This window comes from Penicillium cosmopolitanum (genome assembly GCF_028827165.1).
Source record: "Penicillium cosmopolitanum strain IBT 29677 chromosome Unknown utg000006l:49.0-5199605.0:1.0-5204138.0, whole genome shotgun sequence".
Taxonomy (NCBI): domain Eukaryota; kingdom Fungi; phylum Ascomycota; class Eurotiomycetes; order Eurotiales; family Aspergillaceae; genus Penicillium; species Penicillium cosmopolitanum.
In genome coordinates this window covers 21318-39926 of record NW_026622676.1, presented here as the reverse complement: position 1 = coordinate 39926, position 18609 = coordinate 21318, and the positions used below count along the sequence as shown (strand labels likewise).

General features: G+C 46.0%; 7 protein-coding genes across 7 annotated transcripts; 3 read left to right on the top strand and 4 right to left on the bottom strand.

Moving 5' to 3' along the window:
- Positions 1–320: 320 nt before the first annotated feature.
- On the top strand, positions 321–2764 carry N7509_004512 (glycoside hydrolase family 31 protein; the record flags this gene model as incomplete). Its single annotated transcript, XM_056629149.1, has 2 exons — positions 321–1073; positions 1127–2764. The coding sequence occupies 2 exons, from the start codon at positions 321–323 to the stop codon at positions 2762–2764; spliced, it is 2391 nt and encodes a 796-aa protein (XP_056488451.1).
- A 2518-nt stretch (positions 2765–5282) lies between these two features.
- On the bottom strand, positions 5283–6026 carry N7509_004511 (putative nucleoside-diphosphate-sugar epimerase; the record flags this gene model as incomplete). Its single annotated transcript, XM_056629148.1, has 3 exons — positions 5283–5504; positions 5560–5767; positions 5818–6026. The coding sequence occupies 3 exons, from the start codon at positions 6024–6026 to the stop codon at positions 5283–5285; spliced, it is 639 nt and encodes a 212-aa protein (XP_056488450.1).
- A 1576-nt stretch (positions 6027–7602) lies between these two features.
- Positions 7603–8692, top strand: N7509_004510 (ferritin-like domain-containing protein; the record flags this gene model as incomplete). Its single annotated transcript, XM_056629147.1, has 4 exons — positions 7603–7687; positions 7763–7948; positions 8007–8096; positions 8157–8692. The coding sequence occupies 4 exons, from the start codon at positions 7603–7605 to the stop codon at positions 8690–8692; spliced, it is 897 nt and encodes a 298-aa protein (XP_056488449.1).
- Positions 8693–9962: 1270 nt separating this feature from the next.
- On the bottom strand, positions 9963–11803 carry N7509_004509 (NRAMP family metal ion transporter; the record flags this gene model as incomplete). The annotated part of the gene is made up of 3 exons (XM_056629146.1): positions 9963–10776; positions 10834–11105; positions 11159–11803. 3 exons carry the CDS (start codon positions 11801–11803, stop codon positions 9963–9965), a joined length of 1731 nt encoding a protein of 576 aa, XP_056488448.1.
- Positions 11804–12097: 294 nt separating this feature from the next.
- Positions 12098–12375, bottom strand: N7509_004508 (uncharacterized protein; the record flags this gene model as incomplete). The annotated part of the gene is made up of 2 exons (XM_056629145.1): positions 12098–12124; positions 12211–12375. The coding sequence occupies 2 exons, from the start codon at positions 12373–12375 to the stop codon at positions 12098–12100; spliced, it is 192 nt and encodes a 63-aa protein (XP_056488447.1).
- A 1975-nt stretch (positions 12376–14350) lies between these two features.
- On the top strand, positions 14351–15571 carry N7509_004507 (ferritin-like domain-containing protein; the record flags this gene model as incomplete). Its single annotated transcript, XM_056629144.1, has 2 exons — positions 14351–15232; positions 15296–15571. The coding sequence occupies 2 exons, from the start codon at positions 14351–14353 to the stop codon at positions 15569–15571; spliced, it is 1158 nt and encodes a 385-aa protein (XP_056488446.1).
- Positions 15572–17001: 1430 nt separating this feature from the next.
- N7509_004506 (uncharacterized protein) lies at positions 17002–18386 on the bottom strand (the record flags this gene model as incomplete). The annotated part of the gene is given in 4 exon segments (XM_056629143.1): positions 17002–17049; positions 17075–17782; positions 17806–18285; positions 18297–18386. Coding segments are annotated over 4 exon segments (1326 nt in total), but the record flags the coding sequence as incomplete, so codon positions are not given.
- Positions 18387–18609: the final 223 nt, after the last annotated feature.

The following is an 18609-nucleotide window of genomic DNA, read 5'->3' as shown; positions in this document are numbered from 1 at the left end:
CAGCGAAAATTTAAACGTCGACACTCGTCAACGCCTGTTCCCCGCTTTTGCTGGATACTTTTGGCATCGAGGCGGGGTGAACGCCACCAAAGGCTAACTACGAAAGACAAAACAGGCGACAGGGTGAGATTCGGATACGCCACTAATTATGTGGCTTGTGTCGCGAAGTAATAAATGTCTCAGCGAGAATTGCGGCGAAATCATCGAAGTAACACAATGGGATGAGATGACTGCCGTGTTGAGAATCCTTAAATGATAAACCACAATATGCACTGTCCATTCTCCTTTATCACCCCTCTCTCTCTTGAACCATCTCAGTCATGCATCGATACTCATTTCCTCATGAGCCCGTCGCTCACCCCAACGCCATCGTCGGAGGTACTGGGAAATATCGATTCACAATTCTAGCCGATGGCCTGCTACGCTATGAATGGGCCGAAGATCATCTGTTTGAGGACCGGGCATCGGTGTTTGCAATCAATCGACGGTTGCCAGTTCCGGAGTTTAGAGTGAAATATGACGATGATACGCTTCAGATCATCACTTCTCGATTCCACCTCACCTATAATAAAGGTGCATTCTCTGCAAGTGGTCTTAGTGCCTCAGTCAAAGGTCACTTCGGACCTCATTCCAGCATTTGGCGATATGGAGCCCCAACTTCGAATCTCGGTGGTACGGCCCGCACACTGGACGAGGTTGATGGGCGCACGGCGCTTGAGAGCGGTGTCATATCCAGAGAGGGCTTCGCGACTTTAGATGACTCGAATTCCATGCTCTTTGACGAGAGCCAATGGGTGACTTTACGACGATCAGGCAAAAGGGTAGATGGATACCTCTTTGCCTATGGACATGACTATCAACTGGCAATCCAGGCATTCTATCGTCTTTCCGGACCTCAACCCCTTCTTCCTCGCTGGGCACTGGGAAATTGGTGGAGCCGATACCACGCCTACACATCAAGGGAGTATCTTGAACTGATGGAAAGGTTCGAGGAGAAGAAAGTTCCACTTTCTGTTGCAGTCCTGGACATGGATTGGCACATTGTGAATGACCCTCGAGTCAAAGAGGCCGGAGTGACGGGATGGACTGGATACACATGGAACAAGGAACTATTCCCGACCCAAAGGCTTTTATGGCAGCGCTGCATGACAAAGGTCTACGCGTTGCCTTGAATGATCATCCTGCAGATGGAGTTCAAAGCTATGAAGAACCCTACGAAGAGATGGCGCTCTCGCTGAAACATGACACGTCGATGCGAGACCCCATTCCATTTGACATCACCAATAGAGCCTTTCTCGATGCGTTCTTCGATGTCTTGCACCGAAAGTTTGAAAGGGATGGCCTTGACTTATGGTGGGTGGACTGGCAACAAGGAACACACTCTCGCATCCCAGGCATCGACCCTCTTTGGGTCTTGAATCATTACCACTTCCTGGACAGTGCACTTGACAACAAGCGGCCGCTGGCCTTTTCACGATATGCCGGGCCCGGTAGCCATAGATTACCCATTGGATTCAGTGGAGACAGTTACATGACGTGGGACTCTCTCAAATTCCAACCTGAGTTCACAGCCACGGCCTCGAACATCGGCTATGGCTGGTGGAGTCACGATATTGGTGGCCACTTTCACGGAGACAGAAGCGAAGAAATGCTAGTTCGTTGGGTCCAGCTTGGGGCATTCTCACCCATTCTGCGACTGCATTCATCCAACAATCCTTTCAGCGTAAAGGAACCATGGAACCTTTCAGAACCATATCAATATGTGATGGCAAAGTATCTCAGCATTCGCCATCGACTGGTCCCATACCTGTACACAATGAATGCCCGCACAGCCATTGGGGGAGTTCCTCTAGTCCGACCGATGTATTGGGCCTACCCCGATAGGGAAGAGGCCTACAACGTTCCCAATCAGTACATGTTTGGCTCCGAGCTCATCATTGCTCCTGTCACTGAACCTGTCGACGCAAATTCCCAGAGATCGGAGGTCATCGCCTGGCTTCCTCCTGGTAGGTATGTTGACCTCTCCACTAGCATCGTCTACGATGGAAACCGGCGTCTTCGACTTTATCGTTCCATCAAAAAATATCCAATCTTCGCACGCGAAGGCGCCATAATCCCAACAGATGGATCGCTGGCTCTTCGAAATGGTTGTGAGAACCCTTCTGTAATCGAGCTCATAGTAATCGTTGGTGCCGACGGTCAATTCGAGCTCTTGGAAGATGATGGCAAAGGCCAATCGGTGGATCAAGTCGAGTTCCAACGTACTCCAGTCTCCTTCCACCAAAACAGCCATAAGTTGGTTATTGGCCCCACAAGCGGTTGTCACTACCAAAAGCTCCACCCCCGCCAATGGAACTTGCTCCTTGTCGGATACAAGCGGCATGGAAAAGTACAAGTATCCATCAGTATGGGCCCTGGTAGTGCAGTTAGAACAGTCCAAGTTGAGGGAGGCAACACGGGAGACGGACGTGGTCATACTTTCCAATTGGGATCGTTTCCCAGTAATGCAGAGATCACTGTTCAACTGGAGAAGGATCCTGCACTTGATGTGCAAGGTCCCGCGGTTCAGATCATCAAATTTTTGCGCGAGGCCCAGATGAATATGGATTGGAAGGATGCTATGAAGAGCATCGTTGAGAGCTCCAAGCCCAGGCTGATTCAGATTAGCGAGCTGAATGCTCTTCCTGTTCCTAATCGTCTGTTAAATCCTATCTACGAGATACTCCTGGCGGACAACCGCTCTTGTGATCCCCGCGAAAAGTAGGGAATGGACAGAATGGTTGACAGTGAGAAGTGCATTCGATGATTTTCAAAGACCTAGATTGTACCGGGAAATTAACAGCGGCACTGTTTCTCCCATGATTTATCTATTCGTAAGAATCGCAACAAAAGCTTTCAGTTGAAACATTCATACCTGTGGAGACTTTTCCGATATGACGCTAGTGCAGATCAGGAACCAGTCGCACCATCGGGATTACTGCCAAAGTATATGTACGAAGAACGAAGTTGATTTGCAAATCAACTTGATCTTCTCATTTTATATACAATATCATATTTCCCTCTGGATAAACAATAAGTTTAGGACAATTCATACCTCTGACCAACAGCATGCCTCATAGTTGCTTGGTAACAGTGCTTCGCAATTTCTGAGGATGAATTAGGTTGATAGTTGAGGTCTTAACTAGACATCGTCATAACCCACGTCAACCATGACCCAACCCAACCCAACCCAACCCATAATGGGTTTTGGGTCGAATTATATAACCCATTCAGGAACCCAGTGGGTTCCTATTTTAGTATAAACAGGCCAAACAGACTACTACTTATTGTAATGGGGATTTCCGCTCTCAACATCGGTGTCCTAGGGTTAGTTATGTGACGGAAGCCTTAGCAACAAGGCCACTATTTTTGTTTTACGAGAATAAGCAGCATTCGTTCTATAGTATCAATTCAACATACATGTTCCCCCTTATGAAAATATTCTACTAAGGTTACTGAGGTTGTAGTATCGGTATACTGCTTATAAAAGATTCTATTATTCGTTCTGTCAATCCTGTATAGCATCATACTTTACCTATCTTCTGTAACGGGATTCCCGTATACTGGCGCGCTACCTATAATCCTTAATATATGTAGTCTGGAAATATCAAAGCAAGAGCTTTGATATTGTGGTCTCTTTTGGCCGAGTGGTATAGAAATCCAGACACTAGAACACGTTGCATATCTTGTGGATAATATCAAACCAGGGCTTAATAACCCGTAGATCTTCACATAACGTACGTTGATTATTATAACAACGCGAATAGCATGTTTTCAGACAATCATTGCGTATAACAAAGTTATCAGCCCAATAGTTGCCAACTGTAATAGCTTCATGATCACCACGCTTTAAAAGAAGCAAATTAGCTATTTCTTCCACCATAACACGCTGAGGTACCTAGCCTCGCTCATCCATAGATAATATCCATTTAAGAAGGGAATCCTCTTCGATTTTAGTTAATTTATAACTATTTGCAAGCGCAATTAGCCGATAAATAGCTCCCTTCATACGATCGCGTAATGTTGAACGCGGGACGTCAAAAATGCGCGCAGCAGCAGCCACAGTTGCAATAGAACATTTATTTAGGGCTTTAATTGCAAGTTCGATCCTGCCCTCTTGTTCCACCAATTTTTGTTGCTTTGTATTGCGTGTAGGTGGCATGGTGGTGGTTTGAAAAAGGAGGTTTCTAACACGCGACGCGTTTTAGTGGGGGCGTGGCGGCTCGCATGAAATGGCGGCTCGCTAGGGAAACACGTTATTCCGAGCAAGAAGTATCCAGCCAGATCGGCGTTTTGAGCTCCACAAGTGTTTTTCATTTGGTCATACCAACAGAAAGAGATAATTGAAAGATGATGAAAAGAATGAGCTTTTTATTTTTTGATATTCTGATGGTCGTTTCATATTCTACCGCCAATAATGTATATAACAGTGCGGGTCTGGGGATATAGATTTTGCATTAATGATTCAACCTATGGCGACATCACCTTGTAGCTGTGTATCTGACTACATAACGAATAACCACACAAACAGACTGCATTAGTATTGTATACCAGCTTGAGCTGAATTACAATGATGATGATATTAGATTCATAAATAGATATAGATGCTAGCGACTGAATTTCTGATGCCACACCCAAGATCCCAAAGCCATCAAGAGAAACAATCCGCTTTGCCAAGACCTCCAGACAACCCCTTAAGATTGAGTTAATTCTTCTTGAGGGATTGAAGAAGACTATATACAAAACGAGAAAATAAAGTTGATTTCCAATCAAATTTGCTCTTCGTATCGACAATGCGGGAATTAATTCCGATGGTGCGGCGAGGTTCCTGGCCTGAACCAGCCTCATATCACAACAACAGTGACTACTTGGATGTGCGTAACATAATTATCAACTTGTACCCCACTTCATAGTCACAAATTTGCATTGCGAGGGTCCAGGGTAAACGGAGTCATTTATCCATCCAACTGTATGAATGAATGTACGATTTTTTGGTAAGGATATCAAAATAGAACACTTCTATCTTAATTAGTTCCTTGAAGAAGCCTTTTTTTAATTCATGTGTAGCCTAAAGGACATACCAGCAGGTATCAAAACAGTAATCTAGTAATGCCACTCTCCACCCAGTGAATACATTAAAAGCCATCTCAAGCCCCTGGTAGGAAAAGAATTAAACATCTACCATTACTCACATAATAGTCGATCAATGTGTATCCTTCATATTCCATTGATGAATGATCCAGCTACTTTATCTCCGAGTTCTCCCAAACGATCTTATCGTCACCCTTCACAGCCAGCTCCACCATGAATTTGGAAATCGCATCAACACGCACAGAAGGTCCAAGCCTATAGAAAAGACTGTGCAATGTAGCTTCGTTTGAAATAACCATAGCAGGCCGCACAATATACGACGTGAAGTCAGAATGTGCTTTCGCAAAATTTAATAACTCAGACTCTACCAAACCCTTTTAAAGTAAGCATATACTCTAGGTTCAAGACTCTGTAACAAAGGTGTCATACCCGAATCCTTCGGTAGTCTCCCATAACCCAGAGCGACTTCGTTTGATCCTGCTCCGCACCAGCACCACTAACATAAATGAAACGAAATGGTTTCCGACAAGTTTCTTCAAATGCTTCCGCCGCCAACATGGTGTATTCTATACTGACCCGGCGGGCGGTTGCTCCGTCGTCATCCTTAAATGCCGTGCTCGGGATCAAACCGATTGTCCTAGGAGGTGGGTGAGTAGGCGATATACTGGTCATGAATATCAGTCCTACCAGATACAAGCTTCGGCGTCTTTAACATTCTCACGGACAGAGGCGGAGTATGAAACAAAGTCCTTCATTAGTGTCACTTGTAGTTTATCATGGGCTGGTAGATCGCGTCGACTAAGAGCTACCACAGAGGTAATGGCAGGATTTCGTAGACATTGATTGAGGGTTTCACGGCCAATGAAGCCGGTTGAACCAGCGAGAATTACTTTCATTGTTTTGTTGAATGGTAAAGTAGAGGACTGCAGATTTGGTTTTGTCCTGCTAAGTTCCCTGTGTCAGGTGAGATAAGCTCGGATTTATCCTCGGCTTCGGCTTATCTCCGTACCCATAGTTAGGTTCAACTCGACCAGTGAATCAACATGTTGATGTGCGGTGCGGCGTAACTGCCGACCGGTGAAGTGGCTGCAACGGTAACTACCCACCGCCGTTATAGTGGGGATCTTCGTTGGCTCACCAATGATTTAAAAGATGATACACGGTGAAAAATGATGCTGTTCATTAACTAGAATCTGTTATTACAGCAAATCGCAATGTCTTTAATACGCTGTACATGTAGTCTGTTTGAAAAAAACTCGACTATGAGCTAGGAGATACACGGTGCAATAAACGTGGGTTACCAATCCAAGACTATGTTAGTGTACATTGTCTATGGCAGAGGGTATCCTTATTCTAACTCCAGACGCTCTTCTGCACGGCTCGAGCTTCATCGCATCCTCTTTGGTGATATATTGTGTCTGTTCCACGATACTCAGTTATGAGGCAATGTCGACAAATGATCACCCAATATGTGCAAAATATACATGCCCGACTCGCACTGTGTATACATTAGTGTTGTAGTTCAGAGGAATTGATTGAGTTATTTATTCTAGCTCTCGATTATGAATGACCTTGAGATTTAGGTTTCACATCTCCAACCTAGTGGATATGCGGGTCCGCCTATCCTCTTTTACGTAAGATGATAATTGAATTACCTTTTGTTTCGATATGGATGGTAGCGATCGATAATTTTATACTACGACATAATGATGAGGACCCAAGTTTCTTTTGACTTTTGAGCTTGCGATGAAACCAGGCGATGAAGGTTGCGTCGTCAGAAATGATTAAATTTCCCAATCACGGCCCACTTATCGTTCCCGCTCTCGCTCTCGCTCTTTGCATATTTAGTTAACTTCAGACCCGCAGGCCCGAAGAATATCGCCCGATCTACCAGATTTTTCAATTCCAAGGATTCCAGCGACTGAATACTCGCACTAATTAAAACCAACATTACTGCTTTCTCCTCATTAGTAAATGGGGATTCTTTTTAAGAGCTACGGCCGATTACAAACCTCCTCACTCTGCTTTTATTTCCCTGCTTAGCCAGCGCTCGTACGATCTGGCACAGCCAATGGAATCTTGAACCAATCCTCCAGGTCGTGGTCTAGCTTCAAACACGTCCTTGGTATCATTAGATCATTCGCTCAAAAAATCGTTATTTATGCTTTCTCCAGAAAGTGTGACAACGTGAAAATTAAGAATCATTCAATCTACGCAGAATCTACTGGCTGCAGCTGTAGTAATGTCGTAACCCTGCAAAGAATAAAGTTATCATATGACACGAACTGCACGTACTAGACTGCTCTAGACGATCGAAATACGCAATAGAACCGCTCAAGTGGTTGTGGCAATGCACATAAATTCCGCTCTAACCCACCACTAACAATACCAATTCTGATATAGTTGAGATTTACTAATTTCCACTGATTGTCTTGGTTTGACCTCTACCTGATAATATATCTCACGCTAGCCATGAAGGTTAGTCGTTGCGTATTGTTTGGAGTTGCTGTTACTATCGTCCACAGCCGACCAGGCGTGAAACGTGCTCTCAATGATGGTATTTCCCCCCAAAAGTAGAATCTTCTTCTATCTTACTAGATGGCATTTTGTGCTAATGACTGTTAATAAACAGCAACCATTCTAAACTATGCGTTGACGCTTGAGCATCTTGAAGCAACATTCTATCAACAGGGCCTACAGAATTACACCCACGAGGACTTTCTGAATGCTGGATTTCCAGACCCTTTTTATTCTAATTTGGGAAAGGTTGCATCAGACGAGCAAAATCATGTCGAGTTCCTTACAAGTGCCTTAACAGGTATGCAAAGCCCGGAATTATAATACCCAAGAATCCGTCCCTAATAACGGAATTTCAGCTGCGGGTGCTATGCCAGTGGCGCAATGCACCTACTCATTCCCAGCAACCGACATAAGAGGTTTCGTTTCACTTGCAAATGTATTGGAAGGTACCTAAGCACCATTTTGAACCCATCCGAAAGCCTTTCAACGCTGACACTTTTACACAGGAGTCGGAGTTAGTGCATACCTTGGGGCAGCTGCTTCTATCGCGAACAAGACATACCTCACTGCGGCAGGAAGTATCCTCACGGTAGAGGCCCGACACAATGCATACCTTCGGGCTGCTCTAGGTCAGGTCCCTTTTGCGCAACCTTTCGATACCCCACTTGATTTCAATGAGGTTTACACGGTTGCTTCGCCATTTATTACTTCGTGCCCTTCCACCAATTCTCAGCTTCCAGTGAAAGCTTTCCCGTCTCTCACAATGGTTCCCAGTGGGAATGTCATGAATGGGTCCACGGCGACTTTGGTGCCTGGTCCAGGTTTCAACTCCACAAGTAATTCGAATCTCTCAGCCGCGTTTGTCACCATTACCGGGCCTGTATGGGCACCTCTTAAACCAATAGGTAATGGTCAGTTCATCGTAACTATTCCTGCAGGGGTCGAGGGTCAAAGCTACATTGTCTTGACAAATAGCATGAGTGACGTAAGTGATGATAATATCGTGGCGGGCCCTGCCATCGTTGAAGTGGAATTAATGTAAAGGACATTCTCTGCTGATCTCATTGGTTTCTTGTCCTAAGTCAGATGCTGAATTCAGTACTTAAAAGCAACGCTTTTTTCAGTTTTATAATCAATCTTGGATTCTTGGATTTCTCGTTCATGGAAAATCTGGAACAGCCTGTATTCGAATTTTATCTTCACTACAATACCAGGCTGCGATGCAGAGGTGAAGAAAGAAGATTTCATATGAGGTTGTGACATAGCGCGATAGGGGCCAGTCGACTTTGTACAAACTAGTCAAGCTACCACGGCCTGCACCTAACAATTTGACATCTGGCTCAAGAAAGGCAAAAAAGTCCTCTGGTACGTTTTTCTAGCCCTATTCCGGATCAAATGAGCTTTCTGTGATTATTTGGCTTGAAGAGACGCTGTTATTACTCAGATTGCTCGAGTCTGGGTTGGCTATCTCAATGTAATTTACATTATCACCCTATCTGACAATTCAACCACCAAAGGTATTGCACCTGAAACATAAGCCTATTTTCAGTCGGCTCCCACGGACATAGTAAATTAATTTATTTTGAGTAGACCGGTAGTAGTCAGGTCAAGATTCCGGTAGCGTTACACACAATCGTTGAGCTGACTATGTTGAAATACTATAAGCACAAATCTGAACGGACAGACTAAGGAGTTTTCAAGTTTTACTCAATGGGGTCTGCAAGCATTACTAGCTCATGAATTAATGGTATGATGAAATTTGAGGATGACTAGAAGTAGTATTATTCAAATTTAGGTCTGCTCGGAACCATCCCTGATGGAAAGATGCAAAGTTTCAAAGAAGTATCGAAACTATTCACTTGGCTCGACAGAAATATGAACAGGAAATCTTCAAAATATTTTTGAAATATGTCCTCTTAAAATGCGCCCATAGTCCCACGATGATTGCTTTTTCAGGCCCCTAGTTAGGATGCAACTTCCGATAGTCATGAGCACCTATCTATAAATTCGTGTACTAAGTTACTTAGTAGGAAAGCCGGAGCTATACGAGACATACTAGAATATCGAATTCTCCATCTTCGGCGGAAGATACTCATACTAATTCTTAAGAACTCTTATACGCTTAACATCATGCTGCGTGACGGCAAGTTTCGTACCTAGAGTTGTGAGTAGTAGACGAGCCAGAAAAGACTTATAGGCTACGAGCGTCCTAATGCCGATCTGCCGTACTACTATTATGCAATAGCGCTTCCAATAAAATGAATTGAATTGAATTTTTCTTTTCCAAATTCAGATGCCCTAAGAAGTGACAATCAGGTTTTTCCCATCCCGATCAATACCAGTAGTGCGATATTCATCACGGCGATAAGTATCCAGACAAGCACCGCAATGATGGATGTGACTATGTGGTTCCGCATCTGGACTTGCTCCACTTCAACCTCACCATGACCTTCCCGGGTCTGCTCGACAGGGACAGTCATGTAGTGGCTAGAGCATGTAAACCAAATAAGGGGAGCAGAGACAAACGGCAGGATAACACTAAGAACAACTTGACTCGCAGTCAGCGTCTTGTCTAGTCCTTCCTTACCAACAGCAGCGGCGATTATAATGCTGGGAATGATACTGATGAAACGAGTAATGAGTCTTCGTAGCCACGGTTTAATACTCCATTTCAACATGCCCTCGCTGACCATCTGACCTGCCATGGTGCAAACTATGCCAGCAGAAATACCTGAAAGTAGCAGAGCCAAGGCAAAAACCAGACCGGCAGCCGGCGCGATGGACGAGGAAAGGAGTTTGTGGATAACAAAAAGGTCGGCATTGGCGCCACCGGGAATATCGTAGAGAGAGGCACCCGCGACAATGAGGATGGCGCTGTTGACGAACAACGCGAAAGTAAACAGCGATAGTGTCAGCTCAATAATCGAGTATTTCATGCAACCGCGGATTGCGTGAATGGTAGGGCGATACTTTACTTCACCGCCATTATTCCCAAGAGGAACGTTGGATTGAACATAGCCTGCAGTGATGTCAAAATCTTTCAGACGAGACTGAACCACTCCGCTGCCGAGGAAGAGGGAGTGTGGCATGACGGTGGCACCGAGGATGCCACAGCTTTGATAAAGACTATAGGTGCAGGTAAGTACCATTCATTTGCGGTATATTCAAGAATCTTCGTCTCACCCTTCAGACTGGACAATAGCAGAAGATGGGAGATAGCCCCGAAAGACCTCTCCGATAGATTGATTCTTGATGAGCGAGAGCTGAATGCAGAACAAGATGACGACACCCAGCACAAGGGCCATGACGAAGCATTCGAACGCACGCAACCCCAACATTGATCCATTGGGTCGCCAGAAGATGAGTAGGAAGAAAACATCTACCAGGGTGATAGCGCATCCCGCTACCAAGGGAATGTTCAAAAGCAAATTTAGCGCAATTGCTGAGCCAATCACCTATTTCAATTATCAGCACACAATACGCAACGCTTGTCATAGGAAATCCGCACCTCCGCAATATCAGTTGCAATGATGGCCGCCTCTGCAAATACATAGAGTATGTATACTACCCAGCGTGGGAGGTGCTCACGGTAATTCTCAGCCAGGTTGAGACCGGTGACAGTGCCCAGCTTGATACACAGGGACTGCAGAAGGATTGCAAAGAGATTGGACAGGAGAACGGTGAACAACAAGGCGTACTTGAACTGTGCGCCGGCCGCAACGTCGGTGGCGTAGTTCCCCGGGTCAATATAGGCGACTGCGATGAGAAATCCGGGCCCGACAAAGCGAGCAAACTTAGCCAGGCTGCGCGCACAGGACAAGGTCGACGACGACAAAAATATCTTAAAATGACGGCAAAGTAATCCGCTGCTTTTCGAGTGCTGCTCATTCCTTGGGGTCGTAGCAATCACTTCACCGTCCAGGGCCTTCTCGCTTGCGGGATTCTGGTCCTCCAAGCCGCGCAGTCGATGGTCGATGCATATTGTGTCGTCCCCCACGGTATTTTCAGTATTTGTAGTGCGCTTGTCGTACACACACGAGCTGGTGATACCATTAAAGGCATTGCGTGTGGTGGCGTCCGGGCTGTAATGTGGTGGATTCTTATTCCTGCTCGGGTGCTCGAAAGTATCGTCGGTTGGCGGGGGCGAATTCATGGTGTGGTTGTGCGGCCTGACTGCAGGGCTGGGAGCGGGTTTAAAAAGATTCTTGCGGTCGGGTGCCAATTAGACACCATCTGTCAGAATGAGGTTGGAATTGCAGGAAGCGTCCGAAACCTCATGAATGCGTTGTTGCAACGGCGGCGATCTAGAGTCAATGATCTTAAAAGAGGCGGGCCTAGCCCAGCCTTCTAAACTCTCACCACATATACTGTGAACTAAGGGAAATGTAAGATGAAAGTGCTGCCTGCTCATGTTCCCAGTCATCTGCCTTCATAAGCGGTTTGGAGACTATTTATTGTCGCTCGCGTTGTCGCCCTATTGCAGAGTGTGCAATGCAAACGGAAATAGGCGAGGGAATGGTTCCAACTCACCAAAGAATTAATTTCTACAAATATACATACCGCATTCATCCCCGGTTCTGATGAGAAGCAGACGCGATACATCATAAAACATCGCATCAGGAGACCCTTAGGATCGTTTGGGCATTCGTGCGCATACATGAGGATGGCTCCCAACAGGGCTATCCCGGCATTGGCGGCACCAAGAGGGGAATTGATGAGAGACATATGGCACGATGGCTGCAAAAGAATAGTCGTATTGCAATGAAGGTGACGGTGAATAATTTTGCGCTAGTATCTAATCGCCGTCCATACCACCAAAACCTCCATTTTCGCGTCTACCTCCAGTAATCATTTTTCGACATGTCAATTTTCCCCCATTATAATAAAGTGCCTGTTACTCAAAAACCGAATGCGAATGGTTAATTTAGCTCAGAAAAGTAACCAAATAATACTTCTTTCCACATCAGGGGCTGCAGCAGTATTAAGAGTGTCTAAATTACCCCTCTTGATCTGCTTGAATGAATCAGCCATCGGTCGGAAATACCTACCAACGGTGATAAGTTAACGGTTGTTGAAGAAAAAAAATACATTTTACAACCGCTAGGGACTGAAAAGCAAGACTTTCAATTCAACTACACTTTCTATTTGGGAAGACATGTGGTCTTGATGCCCAAAGTACAATTTTAATTCACTAGAGCCAAGCTTATCATATATATCATGGGCCGTTGAAAGAAAGCAGCTCGCTGAGCTTGCTGGACAGCGGAAATTCTGGCCGATTCAGCACTTTCTAAGTAATGATGGGCAAAATAATTTGTAATGACAGTTGGATTATTTCTCAAATTAGATTGCTTATTGCTTGCAATCCATACAGCTTGGCGTTTGTATCACAATTGGGATCTTTGTTCCACTTAAGAACTATGCCGACTCGTAAAGGCAGAAAATTTCCGCATTGGCCCCGTGCCGATCAACAGGAGAAAACCATAATACGGAGAATGATTCAGATCTAACATCATACATTATTATTACCTTTGTTCCTGTGCCTTTACACGAGATACAACGGCGCATAATTAGGACCTTCGTAAGCATCATTTGGACCAGCATCGACAAGACCACCTTCGAGAGGGGGAAACCAGTTCAGGGCTCAGACGATGACACTGATATATTTCCGAGGATGTCTACCGGCACAATAAAACAAGAAAATTTTTTAATTACGCCAGCAGCGGCCCGCAGATCCCCCTGGCCCCAGAGCCGCGCATAGACAATTGTCCTGGGGCGGACATAGGTATCCCGAGAAGGTCCCACCATGGGCAAGCGAGGGCCAATCGGATATTGTACTGCCAAGCGAGAGCGAGAGCGACCGAAGGCGACCAAGGGGATATTAGAAATGGTATCGATCTACATCTAGAGTCACGACCAATAGCATAGACTCAGTAATTTCGGGTTGGGGTTTGCGAGGGGCATGCCATTCATCGTAAGTTTGCGTAGTCAATGCCGCTTAAAATACGCAAGGTCGCACAGAAACGCCTAAAGGCGAGTTCCTGGCAATAAACTCGAGGACTGAAACACAGCCATTAAAAGAACGGGTGCAATCCAGATCCTGAATTGAATTAATTTCGATTGATTGATTGATCAACCTAGAAGATATCGCTTAGAAAGAAAGATCACAATATTCCACATGGGTGAGACAAGAATAAGGAGAGGTTCGCTCTCGCTCTCGCTCATTCTCGGTTCTGTATATACATGATTCCATTGGCTCCAAATTTAAATGGATCTGATGATTGACTCCCCACCAGCTTGCACTAAATATCGGAGTCTTTCAACCCGGTTCTGAACTGTATTTATCGCACCAATTGAATTCAGAGCTAGGATCTAGCGTCTGAGTAAACCAGATCTAGGTCTTACTTTGAAATACCGGAGATTATCATCACCTTTGCACGGACCTTGATTCTGGACTTGAATCAAGATCGACAATAAATTCAGCTTGAGCGCATGTGTGATTAGGAATACTATATGCTCGGTATGGAGAATAAAAAAAGGAGTTACTAATGCAGTTGCCGTTGCAAGGTTGTGAGCCGGATTGTCTTGCACCTCTTGCACTTTAGGCTGGAGCTTGATTTGAAATTATAAAATGGCTTCTTGATCCTTTTTGAGTTGGCAATTCCCATTTTGACAGTTACTCTCACTCAAGTCACTCGCTATAATGAAGTTCTCCTCTGTGGCACTCGCTGGTGCAACTATGGGCCTTGCCTACGCCACTCCTCTTACTGAGCGCGCAGACATCACTGATGCCGATGTCCTGAACTACGCCCTGACCCTAGAGCACCTCGAAGCTGCCTTCTATCAAGAGGGTCTCAAAAATTACACCCATGCCGACTTCCAGAAGGCTGGTATGCAGGATCCTTTCTATGTGAACTTGAAGGAGACTGCCAGCGATGAGCAGCAGCACGTTCAGTTCCTGACCAAGGCTCTCAAAGCCGCCGGCGCCAAGCCCGTCGAGGCCTGTACCTATACTTTCCCTGCCACCGATGTCAACACATTCCTTGCACTCGGTAATATCCTTGAGGGTGTCGGTGTCAGCGCCTACCTGGGTGCTGCCGCCAGCATCATGGACAAGACCTATCTCACTGCAGCCGGCAGTATCCTGACTACCGAAGCCCGCCACAGTGCTTATCTGCGCGCTGCCCTTGGTGAGGCTCCCGCTGCTCAGGCCTTCGACAACCCCCTCGATTTTGACGAGGTTTATACCCTTGCTTCCATGTTCATTGTATCTTGTCCTGAGAGCAATGGCAAGCTTCCTGTCAAGGCCTTCCCTGCATTAACTATGCCCTCTATGGCCCCCGCCACAACCGGCTCGAAGGTTGAGCTGATGGCCGCTGGTGGTGTGTCTATGGACACTAAGGATGTCTACGCCGCTTTTATCACCGTCACTGGTCCTGTTTGGGCCCCTCTCGATTCTACTGGGGATGAAAAATTCGAGGTCACCATCCCAGAGGGCGTTGCTGGCCAGAGCTACGTGGTTCTGACCAAGGGCAATAAGAATGCTTCGGATGACAACATTCTTGCTGGCCCTGCTATTATTGAGGTAAGGATATCCAATAAAAACCTGTATAGCTCATTACAAAATTGTATGCTAACTTCTGTCTAGGTTGGGAAGCCCAATGGACCTATAGGAGTGGGCTCTCAGTGCAGTGGCCGCAGCTCTGGCCCTATGGCCTCTAAGCCCTCCATGTCGGCCTGGTCGTCTATGGCAATGCCGATGCCCACTGCGTCTATGACCATGTCCTCGGGATCTATGCCCTCTATGTCCGTGTCCGCCTCTGCCTCATCTACCCCCGTCTTTAATGGCGCAAATGGAAAGAGCGTCAGCGGCTTTGCCAGTTTTATGGGAGCTCTGGCTGCTGTCGCTGCCTTTTTGCAGTAAGCTAACTTGATCTTTTTCGGAATCTTTGGCATGCCCTGCATCTATGTACAGAAGAAATAGGGTTGACCTATTACTCAACTAAATAGCCGCTTCAGGCTCTTATTAATTTAATCCCCTGAGAAATGCTTAAAAAACAACGTGTATCAAAACAATTGCAGAAAGATTCCTCTGAAAATTCTATTTATCCATCTACTGTAACCCACACTCTTATATAATGATTTTATAACTGCTGACGATTCTTAGCGTTCGCTATCTGGTCGCAGTGAGTAGTTCCAAATGAGGTCCAACTTACCAGTTGACGAGCAAGTGTTGCTACTGCTCCTTAAGTATCGACCAGCAACCGTACCGTTGCTGTGCTAAGCCTTATACGGGCTCGGGTCCTGTTGAGTAACTTCGAAGGATGAGCCAGATAGAGCGCCAAGTAGGCCAGTCCGAAGAGCTCCCCCACCTACTTGTAAGATGTTTGTCACAGGAGATGGAACTGAGTGAAGAACAATCCGAAGAGTACCCTGTAATAACTTATTGAGATTGATCGCGAGGAACTAAATACATGTGCGTAAAGAGATATCCGTATATAACTAGCCCCTCCTATCCTTCAGTAGGATTCCATAGTTCGCTGGTGTGTGATTGGTTACAGCGGTATAGCGGTATAGATTGAGACGGCGAATTAGAGGCTGATTTCGGCTTTGCTAAACGTGACTTGATCCTGCGTTCCTTATTAGGAACGATTGGCTCTCGGTGACCCATCTGTTGGATTGCGAACCCTCATGTCACAAGGTCCGTAACAGGATACTGGAGCTCTTGAGTTGTAGTATAACAACCTTATAAAGGTTACTAAGAATCTTCTATCTTGCTTCCAAGTAAGCCTACAATTTGGATAAATATAGCTTTCAACTTAGTAAGGGCAAGGATTAAGAAGTCATTAGTGGCACGCAGGTAAATTTACTACCATCAAACGACGCGGAATTGGCCAATTTACCAGATAAATGGCCCAGATGATCAATATTCCTGGGGAGTTTGTTTGTTTGTTTGTTTGTTTGTCTGTTCTTTGAGTATTTTACTGTCAAATAAACAAGACCACTTGGCATAAGTCTGATCATTGTACGGCGTTTGGTAGATATTCAGTTACTTACGCAATGACAGCGCCCCACAGGATGTTGCTTTCGGTCTGGAACGAAAGCGAGACCGAGACCGAGAGTTCGCGACCCGTGTATGCACACCCTACAGAGTACTCCGTAGTGTATGAGACATTTTGGGGACTGCCTAATCATACGTTTGTCAAAGTGATATTCGTAAAGTTGAATCCAGGACACGTGCGTAGATAGGTGCTCGGAAAAATGGACGCCATGATATACTAGCAAAACAGTCATGTACGTTCCCTGGCTGCCCGCTGTAATGGATGAAAGGTTCCGTTGTGGAGCCGCCAAAAGCTACTCCGTACACAGGTGAGCGGGGCTGGCCCTCCCCGTCAAAGCGAACTGGGTGACGATACCAGAATCTTACCTTTGTCTCTCCTGATAGGAACTCAACACGGACAGCATCAATCCTGGCAGACTCCGGGATCGTTTCCCAAGACTGACAATCTCTGGTTTCTATCTTGATCAGACGATCTAACACCAGAGAGGGCTTTGATATCGACCAAATTCCTTGCTCGCTGCCGCACCCGCTAAGCAAGTGTAGGGCCTCTCGTCTAATTACCCAATCGCGACATTTGAATGCACAGAAAAAAAGAGGTGCCACGACTCCCGACCTCACCCAAGAGTCTTGTAACGATCTCTGGGCCATGAACCTCTTCCCCTGTTGAATTGTACGCAAGAAATGGGATGAATAATCGTCGTATCTCATCTCACATTCCCAAAGTCGGCCATCAGTGAGGCTTTTGATAAGAAGAACTTCACTCCAGATATCAAGAATCGCAATCGTATCTCGCCTCGCTTGCGACTGGCCACGCTGTAGGATCAAATGTTTCCAATTCTGAAGCCTTTTCAAGACAGCGGAAGGGGTGCTTTCGGCAAACGTGCCAGTAGATAGTTGAGGTTTCATCTGCAAAGCCAACCATCCAAGAATTAGCAACGAGCCACATGCCTCTTCCGGTGTCTCGATCAGTACATCGAGTTGATATTCCGCTGCGAGCTGAAGCGGATAAGAATAGCTCTTAGAGCCAGGCTCTAGGTCAAGAGGGACGGCCAATCCAAGTGAATTTGGTAGAAACTTCCAAGTATAACAGTACCAACTGGGCTTTTGTCCATTTTCACTTTTTGCCATTTTTGTAACAACTCATAGCCCGCGCGGAGATGGCAGCCACCCGCCTTCGCATCACCCTGGCTGAAAGCGAACGCTAGCAAAATCCCACAGGAAACTAAGACTGTTTCCATACGTGGACGTCGTCCAATATCTGCGGTTAGGTTTTGTCGCAGATGCTCCAGTGACTTGCTGCATTGCCGAAGAGAGAACGACGTTATCTGACCAGCAGCTGCTGTTTTCATCATACCACCCCAGTGCAGAGAACCTATACCGATAGCAGCGTGACGAACAGCAGGCTGGATTTCGCTCGCTTGATGGACAAGCATTCCCCAGAATGCTTTATTGAAGTAGGTCGCATTGGTATGTGATGTGACACGGCGGAAAAAGTCCAGGAACCATCGCTCTTGATAGGTCAGGTTGATCTGACTGGCGTGAGCCAATGGAGCCGAAATACATGAGCGGGGATCGCTCTGTTTCAAACAGTTTGTCCTTTGCGTTCCTTGCAGTCTGGCTGGTTGAAAAGAGCGAGGCTGTTCGACGAACCCTGCCGGGGCCAGAGGTCTGTGCCTCTCTATTAAAGGCTTGGGTGGAACATAACCTTCACAAAATCGACCGGTATTTGTGCACCTGTAATTCAGTCAGTGAAATCAGCAGATCCATTCGCCGCCGGCACGTGTCGTTCTACCTAGCACATTTGGGCTTGCCCTCATCACATTTGACCCGTCTTGTTCTACGATATGTTCCGGTCAAAGCTTGATTTCCGGCAAGATGATAGTAAGAACCTACTTGCAGGT